At 44.2% G+C, this 22,115-nt stretch overlaps 1 protein-coding gene across 3 annotated transcripts; it reads right to left on the bottom strand.

Moving 5' to 3' along the window:
- Positions 1-363: 363 nt before the first annotated feature.
- On the bottom strand, positions 364-21,888 carry LOC149361511 (uncharacterized). Of its 3 annotated transcripts, none has more exons than XM_089569522.1 (6): positions 21,622-21,888; positions 20,640-20,721; positions 19,994-20,068; positions 8,124-8,254; positions 2,406-2,514; positions 364-1,129 (listed from the first exon to the last, which is right to left on the bottom strand). In XM_089569522.1, the coding sequence occupies exons 1-6, from the start codon at positions 21,635-21,637 to the stop codon at positions 1,120-1,122; spliced, it is 423 nt and encodes a 140-aa protein (XP_089425648.1). In that variant the 5' UTR covers positions 21,638-21,888; the 3' UTR covers positions 364-1,119. The 3 variants fall into 3 exon arrangements, with proteins under 3 accessions (XP_089425648.1, XP_089425646.1, XP_089425647.1); XM_089569520.1 differs by having other exon boundaries at positions 364-1,124; XM_089569521.1 differs by having other exon boundaries at positions 364-1,124; positions 20,640-20,718.
- Positions 21,889-22,115: the final 227 nt, after the last annotated feature.

Raw genomic sequence — 22,115 nt, 5'->3', positions numbered from 1 at the left:
CAGTGGCCTGTGCTTCAGTGCCGCTTTTCTGCGGCAGTGCTGTGTTGCTCCAGTGCCGTGTTTTTGCAGCAACGTTGTCCACGACAACGCATGCAGCGCACATCTCACTTTCAGAACCGACGTATAGCTCAAAGCGCGAAAATAAGTTTGACAGCAGTATTTGTGGTCGAAGACGACGACTTGCAGTACGCAGCTCAAGAGTGCGTTGCAGTTTAGCATGTTCGGCTGTGGCTGTAGTCTAGGGCTCACACGGAGCGGCCTGCGAAGCTGATCTGCTCGCGCCGCACGGGTTCGCATCCCAGTCGTCGGCAAGTGTTTCGATTTCAGTTTCATTTATTACCTTCACTTGGCATAAAGCCCGCATACACTGTCAGCATACAAACATCCTAAGATCTGGCTACGGATTGACTCATCGAAATAGTGCTGTCGCACTAGATGAACATAAACTCTCCCTACAATAACTGCACAGCAACACGCCAAACTCGAAAAAAGGAACTCGCCAGACCCGCCACGGAGGCTCAGTGGTTAGGGCGCTCGGCTGCCGAGCCGGAGTACCCGGGTTCGAACCGGACCGCGGCGGACGCGTTTCGATGGAGGCGGAACGCTAAGGCGCCCGTGTGATGCGTGATGTCAGAGCACGTGAAACATTCCCCCCAGTCAAAACACTACAGGAATTTACGACAGAAAACTTCTGTAGTCTGTCGTATTTTGGGCATGTAGTATTTGTGTAGTCTGTCTTCTGTAGTCTGTAGTGTCGTATTTCTGTAGTCTGTCTTCTGTAGTGTAGTATTTCTGTAGTCTGTCTTCTGTAGTGTAGTATTTGTGTAGTCTTTCTGTAGTGTAGTATTTCTGTAGTCTGTCTTCTGTAGTGACGTAATTCTGTAATGTCGTATCTCTGTAGTCTGCCTTCTGTAGTGCATTTGTGTAGTGTGTTGTATTCCTGTAGTCATTACCAAGTACGCTTTATTTGTCAATTAATATGCAGCTACAGAGCAGCAGTCTGACTCTGAACATTCGATGCATTCCTGCAGTACAGCCAGGCATAAAACGCTTCACTTGGAGCAAATCGACTATTGATTTACATATATACAGAATTTTTCTTCAGCAGGTCTCTCTTGTTCAGACTGTCCTAGGTGAAGAAAAAGAACAGTGATATATATAGTATGCATATATATACACAACAAATGCATGCAAATGTTACAAAAGTCATACAGTGGAATCTTGATTATGCATTCCCCTTTCATGCAACGATCCACATTTAACATCAAATTGGCACGGGCCCAACGTAAACCCATAGGAATAATGCATTAAAGCCTCAATTATACAACTGAAGAATATGCACACGCCGCTTCATACAATGGCTGGTGGGAACCGTCCGGAATGGGAGAAACATTGGCATGCAGAGCACTTTATTGACAGAAGTGACGTCAACCAAGCTGTTTCCAGATAGAAATCAAGATGCAGACGTGCATGCAACGTGTGACCAAGTGCATCATGGCCTGTAATGACGGTTCTGCCAACGGCTCAGAATGAGTCCCTGCATGCAACCCGCATCTATCTGTGCGAGGCGGTCCGCCTGGCCCGTTTTTCCGCGCGCTTCACTTACGAAGACGTTGCGGGAATAAACTGCACGTTCATACCACCATAAAGTTATTGTAGAGGCGGTAAAGAGAGTAGACATTTCTGTGATCGCTGGTGGCTAGTTCAAAAGCGCTTCTCGCTACACCTTGAGTAAAGCACAGGTTAGGCCTACAACACCAAGCAAGCGGTGTATTGTCAGCCGGCAGAACGCACATCACTGCAGAAATCGTGCCAAAGGTGGACATTGCGCTTTCTTTTTTCCTTTAAGATACGAATTCTTAGTACAGATACTGCTACCTGCTTCTGCGCAGTGACAGCGGTTTTAGAGAAAGTTTGAACAGAAAGACATGTCGCTGGCATGGCCGTATACTGTGCGCTGCACATCTCCAAAGGGTTGGGGTAGTCATATTCCTGGCGCGTCCTTCATATTTTTTCGAGATTCATCCGACATCTACTTAACGTGCAGGAACAGAGCGCTCGCATGCCTTGTCTAAAGCCGCCTCTTCCACGCTGAAAAGCCTGGCTGCGTGCGGTCTCAGAACAGTCTGCTAATGTGGTCCATAAGTGCTGTTAACAGTCTGGTTCATAAATATAATCTTCTGTGCGTCATCTGAGTAGTCGACTATCCTTAAGCAGAACTTGGGTAAAGCAGTATCTCACTATAATAGGCAAATTCCAGTGAGATTTGCAGGTTATTCCAGTGCCTAAGTGTACCATACAGACAGTTAGGAAATACAGTCAAGTTACGAGTTTTGTAAGCACATGAGCTTACCCAATCTATTCATGCATATAACAAGAGACTATTGGCTTGAACAGGTATTTACCGCCGCAGGCCACAGCACTTCTGTGCCAGGTAGCGCGTCACCTTCTTGTGGCGCTTTTGGAGATCCTCAGCCGAGCAACCCTTCAGCTTCAAATAGTGCCAGAAGCAATCTGCACAGATGGGGTAATAAGTAATGTTAGTGTGCTTGAATATAAAAAAATGAGCAGATCGAATAACGAGCATTAATACACCTAACATAGGTTGTCAGTTTGAATCCGTGCTGCAAGAAAGGCTCTAACTTAACTAGTAACTTTATGCTGCACGACAGGCTGAACCGTATGACACCATCTGGTACATTCATGCCAAACGGTTCACTTACAAATTTTACAGGAATGTCGTGACTAAGCAGCCAGACTTTAATGCCTGCCAGACAGATATACAGATACTGATCGATATAGTTTAGTTTCGAGCTGTGGTGCTCGAGCATCACACCGCCACCTGCTATTATTTTATTCCATTATCTAACCACCTCGGCTCCCATGGCAACTACTGGGATACACTGCTGCATTGGAGGCTGCCATCTTGGGTTCTATCCGTGGAATCAGCACAACTCTGAGGCTCAAAACGCAACCAGGCTGAGAACGCAACGCAATGCTCTAAAATTACTACCTCGGGCTAATAGCTCTGGGAGCAAAGCTTCACACACTGGTGCATAATATTATACTTCAGATACACCCAGCAAAGCAGTAGAGAGAAAAGCCCTTTGATGAATAACAAAATTTAGCTGGAGTAAAAACCCACTTGCACTCTGCGTAGGTTTGGGACTTGGGGGAAAAAGAGAGGTGCAGGAAATTCCAAAGGTTTTCAAGCAATTTCAACAAAATTTCAAAAATTATACAGCCCCTGAATTAGGGATGGCATACATCAAAGTGGTGACAAATGGAGTGACAAAGTTCCTTACACAGTGTGTGCACTGATCAGGAATGAGGAGGATTTAGTGTTTATCTCGAAGATTAACAGCAAATAAAGTTATTGCGCATCTCTGCTGCCTATGAAAGGCTAACCGCCGAATTCAGAAGTGCGCCTCAACTCGATACTCCGTCTCCACTCTGTGGAGTGGAGAAAACAACTGCTCTACCATTTGATGGGCAGTTAGGATTGAAGAATGCCACTCGGCATTTCTTCAGACAAGGAGCTGCTCTAGAGACCTTCTTCCAACTGCCGTCCCTCGAGGAAGCATGAATGGCAATTGAAGATGAGAATAAGGCGAAAAATTGCCTTTGGCTAGAAAAAGCATGGCATGGCTATTAAGTGTCTGTTTCATCACGCTGCACCACGTTAAGAACACAAAGACCCTCACCCTTTATTAGCCTAGTAAAACATCTTTTGCAAGCTGCCTGACGAAAGCAACAGAGAAAAACTACCGGAAACGCTTGCACATCTGGCAACCTTTGCCACCAATGATGTAGCGTCTATGTAGGCATTTACGAATGGTGTAAAAACTGCCGTTCGTCAACTTGTGGGAGGTTTCGCTGGCCTGCAGAGGCCAGCGGCGAAGCTGAGAAGTACCAAAATGGGTTTGGATTTATGGGGTTTAATGTCCCAAGTGACTCAGGCTATGAGGGATGCCATAGTGAAGGGCTCTGATAATTTCATCCACATGGGGTTCTTTCACGTGCACTGACATCGCACAGTACACAGGCTTCCAGCATTTTGTCTCCATCAGAATGCGACTGCCGCGGCCAGGATCGATCCTGTGTCTTTGAAGTCAACAGCTGAGCACCGCAACCCCTGAAACTGCTTCATCATCAATATATGCATTACATAAATTACACTGCTTCACAGAAAAGGACTAACAGTCATGGCCAAACTGTAGTTACAGCCAAAAGTTGGCACCATGAACCTGCTCCCCACATCCAAAAGCTTGCACTTCAGGCCAATACACAGGAATCAGATTGCCTCCCAAACCCCATGACACTGCCTCCCAAAGAAGGTGGCAGCCAATAAGTGGGCAACAAAAAAGTAAACTGTCGGTAACAACTTGAATGTCTTGCATCACGCTACAAGGTGATGTGAAATTTGAGGAAAGGCCCCAAGAAGCACATAATTTTTTTAGGTTTTCAGAGCAATCTTAGCCCTTTAAATGCAAAATGTTTTCCTAAAAAACATACCAGAAATTTTAAGCAATCAATTTTTTTTGTGTACTTCATTATTCTTGAAGCCACTTCATTGCATACACATGGGTAGCTGCAGAGCAGTCAGCTCAATGCACCGATTGTGGTTGACAGCACTCAGACATACAGACAAGGGACAGAAACAAAAAAGACGATGGCACAGGCACTGAACTTAAAATTTTTTCCAGAACTGCCGACATACTGCATAAATACCCACACCACAGGCACCAACACGCAGCCATTTATGCACTCGTGGTAACAAGAAGTGGTATGAGAAGTAGTGGAAAAACAACAAAAGCTAGAAGCAAAAACCAGAGGACACAGCACAGGATAAAACCAGAACAAGGTGAGAGAAAAATTTATAACCAAGTCATTTTTAGAAGACTGCCAACAGTGGATAGGTTTGACCAAAAGAATATTTAAGAACTAGTCTGATAAAATAGAACTAAAAAACCTTATGCACAAACACAGACTAAGCGCAGAGAAAAACAAATGAAGGAGAAATGGCAAGAAAAAACATGCAATAGAAGCAAAATGGTGATTGGGTAAGCCAACGAGAATTGAGCAACAAGCGAAGGTGAAGTGTGCTAAAAATTAAAAGGATAAAAAGGGAATAAAAACGCGCATGAGCCACAAAGGTGAAGCCAACGGTTAAGATGGTTAAAAGTGGAAGATGACGTACAGTGAAGCCGAGAGATAAAATATAAAAAAGTGAAATTCAATAACCAGTATGAAGGCAAAAATTAAGGAAAAACACCAAAAGAGGGAAGTTGGCGGAAGAGGCAAGGCATGTAACACACATGTAGAACCAGGGCTAGATCAAGTACGTTCACAAAGAAAGGCAATACTCCGAGTGAAACCAAGCGTGTTCTTTACATTCACCCCGGAGCCTGAAAATCTCTGTGGCTTCCACCATTGGATTGCGTCAGCTTATTACGGGGCTCTATTAATACAGTGGCTTTCTCGAACTTTGGGCAGCATGGCTTTTTTGCGTCCCATTATCAGCAGTGGACTTGGAAGTACCTAAGAGATGTATCCGATAAATCAGTGTAATGCTCTCTTAGCCTTCCATTGATCCCAATGTATACCTTGCAGCAAGAAAAAGGGATTGAGAAAGCACTTCTTGTGCATGCCACTAAGGGTTTCTGTGCAATGCGGTGCAGCCTGTTTCTTATTTCTTTTTCATTGACGATCCTAGAGAGCTGTGATAGGTGATGAAGAGGGGGGGGGGGCGGAGCAAAAAAAAGCATCTACTCTATCTCTCTAATTTTCTAAAGGTAAATTTCAAAGAACCTTAAGAAAATCGGAGAAAAAGCAGGAGTAGACATTGCCTTTTCTGACCCCCTAGCACCTATTGCAGTTGCGGAATCCTAAATGAAAAAAAAAGACGCTGCACCACGCAGCACAGAAAACCCTTAGCGCCATGCGCGGAGGGCGTTTAATCAATCCCTTTGTTTTGCGGCAAGGTATACATTGGCATCAATGAAAGGATAAGGGAGCATAAGATTGATTTAACGGGTACATCTCTCGGGAATCTGCCAGTCGGAAAGAGCAAAACCGCAAACCTATCGCACAGAGGCAGGTGACAACACAAGGCCGTACTGACAACTGAAAATTTATTGAAGAACAGCAGTGCTTATATAGACAAGTCACGTGTGTAATCTGCAAACAATCGTAAAGAGGCAAAAAATTCAATGGCAACCATAGAGCTGAGCAAATATGACAATCACCTGCTCAAAAACGAAACAAAAACAACGGGGGGAAACACAGACAGAAACGCTAATTTTCCTGAAAAATGAACACAGTAGGCGTTCTGACACACTTATCTGGCTCCGACCTCAAGATGGCAACAGCCTCGACAATCTCTCTCCCCAACTGCTGCTTTCTTCATCCAATAATCTGTGTGCAGTTCAGTTTGGGATAGCAGTCTACAATGAGACAGTGAGTGGGACGGCAAACGCCTCCGGGTCTACTCAAGGAACACGCATACTCTTGCAAACAAATGTGTAAACATCTACCACTTTGGACGATATAAAACTGGCCACAGCTGAGGGGAATCTCGTACAACATGCCCGTTGGCGGTACTTTTTGAATGCCTCATGCCATGTGCAACGGCGGTGATGTACACGATTCCTCTCAGCTGTGGTCGATTTCATACCGGCCAAATTGGTAGATGGTGAAACACTCCCTTGCAAGAGTATTAGCATTCCTTGGGTAGGCCCGGACGACCTTGCCTGCCTGTCCACTGTCCCAGTTGTAAAGACTGTTAACCTAAACTGAACTGCACATTATTACTGGATGAATAAAGGGCCAGTTGGAAAGAAATTCTCAAGGCTGTTGCCATCCTGAGGTCGAAGCCAGATAGGTGGGTTAGCATGCCTTCTGTGTCCATTTTTCAGAAAGAATTAGAATTTGTTTCCGTCCCTAGGTTGTTTTTGCAATGATTGTTTGCAGATTACATGCGCAACTGATACATATGAGCACTCATTTCTTCAATAAATGTTCAGTTGTTGTACCGCCTTGTGTTTCGCCTGCCTTTGTCCCCTCCTGTTTTGCGATTTTTCTAACGATTTCCAACCAACTGGCCTACAAGCACGTCCTTCTAAATCTGGAAGTCCATTGCCAAAACTGTGACCGAAAAAAGCCATGCCACCCATGTTCGAAAAAGTGCCATTGTGTTAAAAAAGCACCAGAATAAGCCTACATGACGAACTGGTGGGAGCCGCCGGGATTTTGAGGCTCGAGAATTAATGGGCAAGAACACCCTCGGAAAAAAAGATTGCCTTTCTTCAGGATCTGTTTGACCTAGCCCTGGTTTTATAAACATCTTGCATGCCTTGACTTTTCTGCCAACTCGTCTATTTTCGCGTTTTTGTTTGCTTTTATCTTTAATACTCATTGAATTTCATCTTTTGATATTTTATCTCTCGTTTTTACAGTAGCTCATCTTCCTCCTTTAGCCATGTTAATTCTTGGCTTCACCTTTGTTGCTCTTGTGCATTTATTCCCCTTTTATTCTTTCAGTTTTTTAGCTCACTTCACCTTTGTAGACCAATTCTTGTTTGCTTGCCCAATCACCATTTTCTTTTCACCGCATGTTTTTTCTTGCCATTTTACTTTTATTTCACTGCCCTTGATCTGTGTTTGCGTGTAGTGTTTTAGTTCCGTGTTATCAGACCAGTACTTAAAAATTTTGGTCACACCGTTCCACTGTTTCACGTGCTGGTGGTGTTAAAAATGACTTGCTTAAAACTGTTCCTTTAACCGTGTTATGGTTTCATCCTTCCCTGCTCTATAGTCTTTGTTTCTGTTTCTAGTTTGTGCTGTTTTCCCACTATTGGCCATATCACTTATTGTTACCACGAGTGCATAAAATTGCCACCTGTTGGCGCCTGTGTTTTGGTTATATATGCAGTGTTTCGGTGATTCTGGAATAAATCTGTACTAAGCACCTGTGCCATCATATTTTTTCTTTCTGACCCCAGTCTGTGTTTATAAGCTCTGTCAACCAAAAAGGATCTGCACCAACTAGACCGAGAGCTTGTCCTATTCAAGCTCAATGCCTTCTTTTCAAAGAAATGCTATGGCTAAAACACTGTACTTACAGTAAAGCCTTCTTGACTGAGCGAATACCACTGACAATTCGCAAATTCCCAGCCTGCTCCTGGTTGCTGGCTCAAACCGCACGCAACTTTGTGGCTTGCCCGACTTCCACGCAACTCTTGCTCCCTTGAAACTGAAACATAGAGGGATGTGTGAGAGATATCAGATTTGATATGCTTGCCTTGCTGCAATGACTAAAATAAAACGATATTTTCCATAAGAACAATTATTATTTCACACTAGCTTCGCAGAGTAAACCTCGATTATCACGACCTCGTTAACACTGACATACTGCACAGTCCCAGCCTGACTGCATCTAGTTCTATGGTGTCATATGCTTGTTAGCTATGGGCCCTTGGCCTTGCATCGGTTAATGCAGACAACCTCGGAACGGGCAATCACAGCTCCGAGCTTTTGAGTCATTGATACTCACAAGCTCAGTGGTCCCAGGGGTTCTAGAAATATTGGCAGGGTGACACAGTAACAAGCATTCCGCATCACTTGCTCTCGCTTCATTGCAAAAATCTCGCACAGCAGACCTGTCCTCCATTTTGCAGTGTGAAAATAATCAAATTCAAAGCATGCACACAAAATGTGGACCTCTCTTCGAACAGAGCTTCATAAATATGGGTATAATTATTGTAATTAAATCTCCCTGCAGTTTTCAATTTATCCTAGAATTTTATACAACTCGACGAGCAATAAGCATTAAAAAAGAATTCAAATAGCCAGCACTGTTTAAACAATATAGCTACGAAGAAATAAGAGACATATCCACTACTCTCCAGTGGTTCTTTAGCTTCATGCATTATCAATCTACACTTTCTTACAGGCACATTGCACGCGAAAATTGGGTTTAACCCAATCTTGATGAATCTTTCTGGAATGCAACAATCAGGAGAAACCAGTTTTACTCAAAAACAAAGAGCCCTATACACTGCATCACAAGCCCAGATAGGTGCACTTAAGACTACAGCCCCTTCCATAAGTCTCCAATTTGTCTGTCCGCTACTAGTCGAATTTAGCTATCCCGCCTTGCTAGTTCTTCCACTGCCCTTCTCAAACTCTTGGAATTCTGTTTCTCCACCAGATCATCAGCTGTTACTCGTATTATTTTTTCTTTTAGCACTACACACTCCATGGCAAACCTGCTGGATATTGTACTTTAAATAGGTTTGTAGAGCGCGCAAGTGGCTTGCAGCTTGACGAATAGGTGAGAATAAAACGCGGAGCCTGACAAATAGGTGTCAAAAAAACGTGGGTTAATGACATCCCAGTTGAAATCAAGAGGAAGAAATGGGCTTGGGCAGGGCATGTAATGCGAAGGCAAGATAACTGCTGGTCCTTATGGGTAACGGAGTGGATTCCAAGAGAAGGCAAACGTAGCAGGGGGCAGCAGAAATTTAGGCGGGCGAATGAGATTAAGAAGTTTGTGGGGATACGGTGGCTGCAACTGGCAAAGGACAGTGTTAATTGGAGAGACATGGGAGAGGCCTCTGCCCTGCAGTTGGTGTTGTCAGGCTGATGATGGTGACAAGCTAGTGAATTTGCCTCGCAACAACGCTGCAGTCTTATATTTTTTAGAACAGCACAATGGCCTTCATTTTTAGAGTGGTGAAGTATTCAACATTTTGTTTCAACCATGAGTGCAAAGGGAAGACGTTTTATGTTGCACAAAAAGAAAGGAATTATATGCATACTGGGCTTTGGAAGAATGCCCTGCGGACATTACAAAACACTGCCATCCTTGCTTTATCTTTGCCAGGTAACAAAATTCATTATTCTCCAAATACTTTGGACAAAGACAAGCTGCCGTGCACTCATTCGAGCTCAGTGGACTTTCCCTCAAATCAGTCTTCAGTAAATAATATCAGGATTAGGCAAAAGTAACTGCAGTGTATTTCAGTGAGTCAGTGCCTTTTACAGAAAGTTTTAGAAACAGAAAAGTTTATGAGCTTTGTGAGCACATGATGATTGCCCAATCTATTTACATAGACAAATGAGAAATTTGGCTTCCTATTCAATTTATGCACATTCAAACGATATTTACCGCTGTAGGCCACATCAGTTCTGTACCAGGTAGCACATCCCAAAAAAAAGCCTCGATAGCGTAATAAGTAATATCAGTGTGGTTGACTATATAACTTAAAATCCAGGCCATATCTCTTGGAACTAAGCTTGACATATTTTTGCATAATACCATACTGCAGATACAAATAGCAAAGCAATAGAGAGAGACAGAAAGTTTGCTAATGAAATGAACAAAATATTTAGCTGGCACTTAAAATCACTGACCTGTTACTCAGCATGAAGAAGGAAATAAGAGGGAAAGACGAAGGAAAACAGGTGCAGAAAATTGTTAAGGTTTAGAGAATAATAAATTTCAACAAATTTTTGAAATGATGCATCCACTACTTTACTTGGTTTTAAAGGGTTTCATGCCACAAAGCGGCGCAGGCTATACAGGGCGCTATTGTAGAGAATAACACAATCTGGCGGGCTAGTTGGTGGGAATTCATACGATTTCAGCAGCGCGAACACGATTAGGAAAGAACAGACAGAAAGGGGACAAGACAGAGCGCTGTGGCGTGTGTATTTAAGAGCGGGGTCTTGGTCATTCTTGAAATAAAGTTGATAGTTCAGCGCTCTGTCCTGTCCCCTTTCTGTCTGTTTTTTTCCTAACCGTGTTCGCGCTGCTGATATCGTATATTGTAGAGGAAATGAGACTAGTACAGCTGGAATCGAAACTGGCTGGAATCGAACCTGCCTCTTCCGGGTCAGCAGCTAAGCACAATAACCACTCAGCCACCATGACGGCTCCCATTTGAGGTGACATGCATCAATGTGGTGACTGACGGGGTTGACAAAGTTCACTTCAGAGAGGGTGTGCATTGATGAGGTTATATAGTTCAATTCTCCCTATGCCACATAATTAGACAGGTGAAAATTTATTATGAGCATATGCTGCCTATGGCAGGCCAAGAGACGTAAGACACAAAGCATATATGTCCATAAAATGAAGGCAGGAAGAGCACAATTTCCTGCTGTGAGTAACCACTCCACTATCCAAAAGGATAGTCAGCTTCTTTAAAAAATGTATGTCCTGCCTATGTCCATTTATGATTCCCGCTCAGATTTTAATTCGCATTTATTTCCAACCAACTCAGTTCTCTCCCAATCTCTTATCATTAACCCTATGATTTTGAAGGTTTGAAGGTTTGAAGGTTTATTTCCGCAACTAGGTGTTGCGAGGACAGCCAGGGAAAAAGCTGTATAGACAGCTTGAGAGGTCCTGGCTTCCTCTTACAGTGCAGCATTGACGGCGGCGGAATAGGACATCAAACAAATTGTAAGAAAAAACTCGTATGTTCTGTACATAGAATGACACATGTACGTTCAGTAAGCAGTACATTCTGCTTGTAAAAGAAAAAAGAACTATATTAGGTCAAAAAGACTATAAAGGCAAACACAGGGAGGAGAAAATAAAGGACAGCAGAACTGACAGGTGCGCTCAAAATGGTAATAGCAAGAAAAAAAAAGAAATGGTAATAGCAAGAAAAAAAAGAACTACACGAATATTTGGGGCAATTCTTTCAGAGAAATAGTAGAGACATCAAGATTCTTGTGGGAGTACAACTGGTTCAGAAGTGTCGGTAAGGTATGCTGCAACATTTGTTTGCCATAGTTTGTGCGACATTTCTTAACATTCCAAGGCTCTGCTACGCGGGTATCATACACAGTTCTGCTTTGCTCTAACCTAGCAAGTGTAAGTAAGAAGTCATCATTTTTCATTATGGCGAGTTTATATTTGTAGCACAGCCTATAGTTATACATGGATTTCATTGGAATAACGTTGTGTCGGTGGAAAAGGCTCGCAGTGTGGAAGAAATAAGGCACTTTACATGCAATGCGTATAATACGTTTTTGTAAGACAGTGAGTTTGTTAATATTTTCAGCTGTTGTTGTTGCCCACACCATACATCCGTAGCTGGCTATGGAAGAGAACAAAGAGTGATAAAGTAACATGTTGACTGACGTAGGAAAATTAAAGCTATGGCGGCGCATGATACCAACTGTTCTGGAAAGTTTCTGAACGAGGTAATTAATATGGTCATTCCACGACATATCTGCTGCAAAGTAAACGCCCAGAGTTTTCACAGACTGCACAAATTCTATTCTGGTATTGTTTAGTTCAATTAGAGGAAGTTCAAAGTGTTTGTGACGTGGGTGGAACATGACGGCTGCAGTTTTACTAACGTTAATTCTTAAGTGATTATCAGCAGTCCAAGTATTTATTTCTTTTAAGGTTTTATTAGCTCGATTTGCGAGATCAGCCGTAGAAGTACCCGAAAAAAACAGACTAGTGTCATCTGCATAAATTATGTACTTCGCAGTGCTATCTATGCGAACAATATCATTAATATAAAGAACAAAAAGAAACGGACCCGAAATGCTCCCTTGCGGAAAGCCAGAAGCTACCGCTTTCAACTGGGAGCATTCACCGGCAATACTAACAAACTGAGATCTATGTCGCAAGTATGAGGAAATCAGCATATGGGCTATGCCTCTAATACCGTAGTGGTCTAATTTTTTAAGCAGCACAGAGTGATTAACAAGGTCAAACGCCTTTGAAAAATATAAAAATCAGTGGTTCACCGCACTGTTCACAATTTTAACCCTTTGATAGTGTACCCCCCTTTGCCTGACAGCTTAGCAAAGGCAAAGCAGTTTAAAATTTCTTTTTGAGCATACTGCAAGGTGCTGTTTATAACTTCTGAGCAGGGTGTCGAACCGGAATTTTTTCGGGTTCGGTTCAGGTTCGGGTTCACACCTTTCGGGTTCAGTTCCGGGTTCGGTTCCAGAGCGACATTCCGTTCCGGTTCGAACCGGTTCGGACCATACTGAACCGGTTCGAACCGGTTCAAACGGGTTCAGGGCAAAAAAAATTAGAACGTAGATGAGTTTTAATCTACCTTGTTATGGTGTTTACTTTTTTTTGTTGCATCGATATATAAAATAAAAAATGCAAACATTTCTTCAATTAAAGATTTTCTCACTTTACCCACTTTATTTATTGTCCGCGGCAAAAAGACGATTTTAAGGCAAGAGCCGTAAAATTAAATAAACTCGCAATATAATGTACGGCTATGTGTATGCTATAATCCATCTGATGATATATGAGGAGAAAAGCCGGTGGATTTTGCATCTACAAAACTCTCCAGCTTGAGCGATTTCGGGGACCCCGTCGTGCGAGAAATTGATCTCTTTGAAGCTTGAGTCAGTTGGGAATTTTTCGTACGCAGTGCACTTACGCGGGCGCCGAAATGACCGCCGCACCCGGCCTTTGCGTTCCCGCGCACTATTGAGATACGGAGCTGCCATGCATCGGCTCCTATATACAGACAGACACCTTTTCGTCGTCCCGAAACCGACTTGCCAGTCATTCCCCTCCCCCCCCGCCCTTTCCTACATGATACGGAAATATGTGAGAACCCCCCCCCCCCCCCCCTCCAAACGAGAGCCTCGTGGGAGCACTAGCTCTCCCTAACACACTGAGCATACCAAAACATATCTTATTGAAATCTCCTCTTCGAAATAGCCTTCGTGACTCGCGTTATATATCTAGAGCCCGTGTAGCTCAGTATCTTGAAAAAGACAGCTAATCGTGTATTCTTACTAGTACAGTGGGAAATTACGACTATGAATTGTTATGATGACGTCGACCTATTTTATTCTGATAGAAAGAGTACGATGAAAAAAACACACGCTTGGATAGGTTAGGTTGAGGCGCTTCGTTTCTGCACAGACACAAATTGGTAACATCTTCGTTGGGATGTTGCGTTTCAACATTCTTGCAAGTGCAGCATTCTGCTAGGAAGAAGGTGTACTTGCACTGCGTAGAATTTTTGTAATTTTTCCTGGGGGCTATCAAAGGGAGCCTGTGTCTCTACAGAATTTTTTGCGCCTGGTAGAGTCTGGTGAATGTCTCGTGCACCATTTTTTCACCAACTTGCTTCAGGGCATTTATCTTCTAAACTACAAACAAACCCTTTCTGGGAGCTGTGCTTAATAGGCGGCTCAGTGCTCGTATGTCTTTTCTGGACAAGGTCGTGAGAGAACTTTGTGCTGATCCATTCGGTTTTCTCCCTCTGCGCTTTTCCTTGGGACACCTGTACGGCCTCTCTAAAAGGCAGAGGACAAATTTTGTGATCGGTCATTAATTCCTCTACAAGTATATCTGCAGCCTTACCTAACCTTTCTTGATACGAATTCAGCTGATGTAGTCCAGCCCAACGGCCAAAGATACAACGAACGCTCGCTTATTACGAACGGGTGCGGTGTTACCGAGAAAATATGCATAAGGGCAAAGACAATTCGTCGCAGATACAACTAAAAACTTTTGCCGCACCACTCGGTTATAGCGAACGAGGAGGCGCGGTAAACTATCCTCGAAGTTGAAGAGGTCGTGCTTCCAGTAAGCGTGGAGTGAGAGAACGCCTCTCAACCTTCACGACACCGCTCCGGAATGAACATGTCGACCCAAAAATGCGATAAAAGGCGGCACTGCAGTGCGCAGCGCTAACCGGAAAATCCGGCGTCTGGGAACACTGTACACAGTAACGTAAACGCGGTAATGATATGTTATATATCTCCCTATTCAAACAGTAAGTAACCGCAGGCCAAGCCCGCGTCGACGGCAAATGAGGGCAATCACTGCCTGCGTGTTCGTCGGCTGGGCAAAGCCTCTCGAGTGGAAGAAGCGCGGTGCGTGTGAGAAAGGGGCATCGTCGAAATCGAAGCTATACTGACCATAGTCGTGGATCAAGTAACAGCAGCGATTTGAGAATTTTTAAAGCCTTGCTAGCCATGCGTGCTACCTACGGGCTGGTAACGTGGTATGCATAGCCTGCCCAGACGGCTCCATCTTTTGCGCTGCTTCCACGTGCAGGTAGCGTCATACAGCGGCCAGTGCAACTGATGCATTCTGTGCCACGAGCGCTGCGCTACTCTCGACGCTGCATGAGCACAGGAACGACAGAAGCAGCTCGAAAACACACGTGACCGGACGAATGTAGATGTGTGGCAACGCTTCGTTCATCCATGGCTGGCCAGATGTTTCCTTAGATAAATATATAACTACGCTCGTGTAGACCACAAAATTGCAGAAGCGCGGGCTGTGACGAAGACGAACACTAAGTACAAGCCCTGCCGTACTCTCAGGAATCTTTTTTATGTGGCCGACCTGCCACCAGCTGCTGTGGACACTTCAACCACGATTAGTTATACACCCGTCGCTAAATTTGATAGTTGGCAGCAATGGTCTCCACGAGGATTAACTGACCACCCTAGATAGCCTGAAAAGAGCCGCTGCAGGATCTGCTTTGCACAAGTAGGCGCGCATTAAGCAGTTTTATAAGAAATAAACGCCACTTTTAGTGGCCTCAGTATTTTTGGCTATTATACGAAGAGTACACTTACTACGAACATCAGATATAACGAACGGAATCCGCGTGACCGTCAGGTTCGTTATAAATGGGCTTTATTGTAGTTTCAATCGGCCGCAAAAACATTTTTTACGCTTCAAACGTGGATCTTACGTGTCAGGATGTACCTTTGCGCTAAGGAGGCGTTTGTGCCGTGGTCAGTGAATTGCTGCTACCCGTGAGTGCAACGAGAAATCACTGAGCAACAAAATAATTGTTTCTTTTTGTCGTGGTGCTGCGTTTTTTGGGGCATACTTCTGCAGTCTCTTAAAATGGACATTGAGATCATGCACCTCACAATAACATTTCTGTCTGCGACGAAAGACTCCGGAATTCCGTGCGAATTCTTCGTGTTCGTAGGACCGCTTAGCGTGTGGAACACCCGCATGATGGATCAACACGCAGATCCCCCGCGTTCAACGAGGTTGCTGTTCAGAGAAGAGTGCTCTTTACCGCTGAAGGAATATGCTGCTCAAGCTCAATCTCCTGACTCATTCCGAAATTTCGATGAGCGGGCGGAATAGGGAGCCATGGTGGCGTAAGGACTTATGCTGAGATCTCTGAATTCGACGAGATCAAGCAAGGCACGAGGAATGTCATAGAGGATCCTAATATTTCATGCAACAACGATAAAAAGAGGCCTCGGAGATGGCGGAGTAACCTAAGGCATCTCCAAACAGAGGTTTCCTGTTGCGCCGCCACTGATACGAATCCAACTCGGAGTGTGCATACTCGTTTAGTTGTCCTTTTTACTGCGTTAGCAGTTTAGCCTCCCTTCCCAAAAATAACCGCACTGTGTGTGTGTGTGCGCGCGCGTGTGCGCGTGTGTGCGCGTGTGCGCGCGTGTGCGCGCGTGCGTGCGTGCGTGCGTGCGTGCGCGTGCGCGTGTGCGCGTGTGCGTGTGTGTGTGTGTGTGTGTGTGTGTGTGTGTGTGTGTGTGTGTGTGTGTGTGTGTGTGTGTGTGTGCGCCAACAAGCATAAGCTTCTCGTCTCAGACACCAAGAAACGGAAGTATGACAGCGAAAAGTAGATATAAGCCGCCAGACAGAGAATCCAAGATCAAGCAGTCCGAGAACAGTGTGATGAAGCGGCCTGCTAGCGACTGGCATCATGTTTTTATAAGCAGAACAGTTCGGCGTAACGGAATCATTTCATCGCAGTTGCATCGCATTGCAGTAGCATCTTTCTGGGCCTAATCACTATCACATGCAAGCGAACGCATGCATTTCGGCATTGCCCCTTTGTGTAACCAGTATTTAATTTTTTTCTTATAAGTAGCTTCACCACTGCCAAGAGTCTGCCTTTCCTTGCTTTTTTCCATCACGTGCAAAAAAGAATATTCGGATTCTAAAAAAAAAGCTGCATCAATCTGTCCGTCCTTTATTTCGTAATAACAGTAATAATACCTTCTGTTTGACGTGTCGAGTATACACGGCCTCTATACGATGGACGCTGTAGTGGTGGACTCCAGATTAACATAACCAGGCAGAGTTTTGGAGCGAGAGCTCTATCACGTCATATTTCGCCAAGGTCATCGAGTACTGCGTTTTGACCTTCAGCAGATTGGAGCGCCGGAGGTGTGGCTGTGAGGTAAGACCACGTGGCTCACCGCTGCTCCGACTACCGCTTCACCAGACGTGGTCATGTGATTGTGCACGTGATTAGGATGCGACGCAACCTTGGATCAGCAGCCGAGCTCCACAGCCACCGCGGCATTTTTTTTTTCTTTTTTGCACCACTGACCCATCGTGAAGGGTTTTATTTAGTACCTGCTGTCGGTGACAACGAACGCTTGTAAAAGTAAATTTTGCTCTACCCACTGCGGTGGCTCAGTGTCTTTGACGCTCGGCTACTTATTAGGTGTACCCGGGTTCGAACCCGGTGGCGTTTCGTTGGAGGGAAACTCAAAAGGCACCCATGTGCTGTGTGGTGTCAGTGCATGTTGAAGTCCAAATATTCCGAAGCCCTCCCCAACTGCACCTCTTCCTTCCTTTCTTCTTTCACTCCCACCTTCCCCTTTCCCTTGACACTGTTACTGCGCCATTTCCTTTTCCCAAAAACCACTGCCACAGCGTTGTTTGGTCGTTGGGCTAATGTTTCATATATTTGTGATAAATGACACAAATAAAGGGAAGGGATTCTCAATCGGTGCTTAAAGGACTGTGCACACAAATTTTATTGCGTGCTTTCTTCTTTCAAACGATAGCTTAGATATTGGGATACGTGGATCACCATACGGTATTCGCCTACAGCCGCTGAATAATTTAGAAAAGAATTTATTCTCCATGCTGTTTCGGTTTCATCAACCTACAAATGCTGTGACTTGTAGTTGAACTGTCACCTGAGGCCTGCAAAAACTGTGATATAGATGCTGATACTTCGTTTTGACTCACTATTGCACATAATCCAGCCTGCGTCAAAGGCTATAATTACAACAAACAACTTACTAGCAGTTACATTGCCGGTTTATTTCGTGCCTCATGTAACCTAAATACAACTACAGGTAACAGCCATCGTTCTGCTGATGAAACTAAAACAACGTCACGAAGAAATTCGAATACAAATTATGTATTGGCTGTAGGCAAATACCACGAGGTGCTCCATGTATACCAATGTCGAAATCATCGTTTGAAAGAAGAAAATGCGCAAGGAAAAATTTGGTGTCTATAGTCCTTTATTGACTTAGATCAGTGCTAACAATTTGATTAAAATCATACGCAAACATGAAAAGGAGAAGTAATAACTCAAGGTTTCAGATAAACCTGACTTACAGTGCTTTAGAATTGGCGCTAGTACATTACAGAAGAGTCGATTAGGTTTCTTTCCACACGCCATACTTCACTCAATTTTGTCGTCTCATCTACTGGGTGCCATTCTCCCACTTTCCAGCACATGCAGCTTGGGATGGATAAACCTACGCGCTACGCTATCTCATTTTGTCTGAAAAAAAAAAAGAAGTGTGCCGGGTTGCAAAAAAAAAGCGGGGCTGAACCGAGCTCCGAACCGGTTCGGAACGGTTCCTTTGAATCGTTCCGGTTCGGGTTCAGTTCCAAGATGGCGAAAAAAATATGGGTTCGGTTCGGCTCCGGTTCCGGGTGAAAATTCGGGTTCGGTTCCGGTTTCGGGTTCAGGTTCGGTTCCGGTTCGACACCCTGCTTCTGAGTGCATGTATAAGGCAATATACCCCTTTCTTATTATCCCGACCATTTCTATCAAATGCTCTATATCTGTGCATGACCTGGCCGAGGTGTATTCTGTTAAGACTTCCAGTACCTTACTGCATTTCATAAAATCGCCTCTTGCCTGATTATTAAGCTTTAGCTCTCATTTCCACACTGAGTATTGATGTCCTCAATCATTTACAAGAATTCATCACTTATACTACAACTCACCACTAATACTACAATAACATGAAATCAAATATAACTGAGAGGTTCTCCATGAGTCTTCACATTTCCTGAACCAACCCGCTACTATAAAGTGAGGGTCACCTCGTCTAGCATCATCACATCTTGTTCAGGGTATGTGGGCTGTGCAAAGTAAACAACCGTTGATTTCAGGTCACTGCAGTCAAAACTACAAAGTAGCTGGTGCAATGAAATGTCAGTTCTAAGAAGGTTTGCTCGTTTTTTTATGCGGGCCCAAGTGAACACAGGCTAAGCTGCGTGCTGTTTGATGTCAGTGCAGGTTAAAGATCCCCAGGTGCCCAAAATTATTCTGCAGCCCTCTGCTACGGCACCTCTTCTCTTCTTTAACTCCCTCCTTTATCCCTTCCCTTACATCATGGTTCAGGTGCCTATCAAGATGTGAGACAGTTACTGTGTCACTTCCCTTCCTCAAAAACCAATTTTAAATTTTTCAAGGATAGTTTCAAGAACGTAGAGGTACAAACTGTGCAGTATAACCACATGCCACAGCAATAAACCAGCAATACATCTGCACTGACAGGAGCTTGCCAAGTACGCTGCAAGGATGCTATGCCACGCAAGATTTGGTGTCATCATACAATGTTACTTTACTGACTGACATTTCAGTGTAGAAGCAAGAAATACCATTAGAGTATTATTGTACAGCACAATGTTTTTAAAAAGATAAACGAACATTTTGGCTCTTTTAGAGGACACACATGTATAACAGGCAACAGGTGTGGAATAGTCACTGCACCTGAAGCAGGCTCAACTCCTTTATAATAACAGCGCAGTGTCAAGAGCTACATGAGCGGCTATATTTCGTACAAATTTGCAGTTCATGTAACTATAAGGTGAGGTACTGCTGTAAAGTGCATGTAGAGTTCTTCATGCATTTTTAAACACAGCAGTGAGCCTACGTTGAAAAAATATTTTTCAAAACAGGCAGGTAAGGTATGCGTAACTGAAAAAGATAATTACCATGAATGGCTTGGAGGGATGGCACAGCTGAAGGCAGGAAGCAAGCATGGCCCAGCAGATGCTGGCAGCTGGCAACTGCAGATAAATACGTCCCGACCAACAGCTGTCAGTGCCAGTGACAATGTCATGAATGACGACAAAACAAACTGTCAACTGCTTCAGAAACTAAAATAAGGTATTAATATAGGAACACAAAAAGCAATGAGGTGGCCCATGACAAAATAAATAAGGAGATTGTATGTGAAACACCCATACACATTCTTTGAGTACATTTACATGACTGTCATAACCACATTGAAAGATGAGCTGGCTGGAATACCGCTTTATTTTAAAGCATGATGAAAAGAGCCCAACTATTCGAATATAGCATGCGCAGGCTTTAGTTAATTACTATTAGGGTGTCTTGCACCAGCGTCTAATGTATTCTTAAATTGAACGCAGCAACCAGTCGACCAGTTTACCTTGCATAAATGAGAAGAGAGAATGGAAAAGGCATGCATTCAATAGCAAGGAGCCCGATATCTCACGTCACAACTGAGCATGATACGAAAATTAGTAGTGCATTTAACAAATCTGCACACAAATAAAAACAGCAAAACATTTGTCGAGTGGTAATGCAAGTAGGGGCAAGAGAAAAAAAATATACCGAAGAACACTGGTGAGTGAGGTGCAGGGAGGTCTGTGGGTAGGGTTCCGTGCCTGGGAACAGTTCCGAGCGCGGAGAACTGCTGCCGGCAGTGAACCAATAATAAATAAGAGAAAGTGAAAATGAATAACAAACCATCACCAATTGCGAACGACCTGAAAGCGGGCCGCATAAGCGAGGCATACAGCAAAAAGCTTGAAATCCCGAATAAGTGTGCAGTTGCATCCCCAACAGTTCAGTGCCCTGAAGGAGAGGAAGCACGGACACCTACAGTTCAGGGAAGACACAAGAACGACCTAACTGACATAATATTGCCAAATTCTGTTCCAATGGGGAAGCACAGATAAAAGTTTACAAATGACTAGTAAATATGCGCCAGCCTTCCACATGCGATCACTGTCTTCAAAAAAATTTGCATGACGAATATTAAGAAGCAAGCACTGATCCGATGAGCACCAACACCGAGCAAAATCATCCGTCGTCTGTTCGCAGTTCGCCTAGCGCGAGTGCTTCATCGCGCAGCACTGCCGCTCATCATCATCTTCTAAATAGCACAAATCCATCCGATGGGTACCGGCCGCGAGCAAAATCACCCATTGTCAGTTCCCTTGGCTGTTCTCAGCTGTCCAAGCAAAAGCGCTCTCACCCGCGGCACTGATCGTCGTCTTCTACGCAGTAGAAATCCATGCCAGTTGAATGTAGTAAACATTGTCTGTAGTTTTTCGCAGCGCTAGCAAGCGACCGCATAACTCTGTTGTGATCTCTGGTGGCATTTTTATTTACCACGGCACCTCAGTACTAAACGCAGGCATAGACTATGAAGCAACACTTATCACGCAGGCTATACGCCCGTTATTTTCTGGGAACGCATTAAGCTGAGGCAACCGCACGCAGACTGCCTCCAGTGCCATCCCTATATAGCCGCACACTAATAACGCGTGTGAATACAGATCAGTAATAGAGAAGCGGTGACGGGACTCACCAATCATGCAGCTCATCCAGGCTTAGTAAAACCGCGCCGTCGTCTTCATTGCCTTTCCAGATGACAAGACGTCGTAGCGCTGCCTTTCTTCATGGCTTTGCCCGTCCAAACTCACCGATGTTGACTGGGCGTAATACTCGTCGTTGGCTTCCAAAACACACTTCTGTTCTTCACACATGTCCGCCGCAAAAGCACTCAAACAATGCCATGAAAAGCCAAATAACACAAAACGTGCAGCAACGCACGCACTGACATGGCGCCCGCGGCAGCGGCTTTGCCCTTGTTTTTGCGTCGTTGAAAAACTGCAACTCAAATGCGCTGTTTTACTACTAATATTTAAATTATGTTCAGAAGAAAAATATCTCAATTTTTTAAAATTATTTTTTGTCTAAGTGCGAACATTAAAGCGCTTTTAAATACTTTTGTAGAAGCTGCGATCCTGTGATCCCATCACCCAGGGTGCCCCGGTTGTCCTAGCAGACGACGGAGCAGAC

Source organism: Amblyomma mixtum, chromosome 2 (assembly GCF_055824585.1).
Source record: "Amblyomma mixtum isolate Tamu chromosome 2, ASM5582458v1, whole genome shotgun sequence".
NCBI classification, from domain to species: domain Eukaryota; kingdom Metazoa; phylum Arthropoda; class Arachnida; order Ixodida; family Ixodidae; genus Amblyomma; species Amblyomma mixtum.
This window is presented reverse-complemented; position numbering and strand designations above follow the sequence as displayed.

Coding starts and splice junctions, on each gene's coding strand:
- LOC149361511 (XM_089569520.1), bottom strand. Junction 8,255..19,993: donor ATCCCTCCAAGCCATTCATG/GTAATTATCTTT, acceptor TCTATGTTTCAG/TTTCAAGGGAGCAAGAGTTG. Junction 2,515..8,123: donor TCAGTCAAGAAGGCTTTACT/GTAAGTACAGTG, acceptor CCATCTGTGCAG/ATTGCTTCTGGCACTATTTG.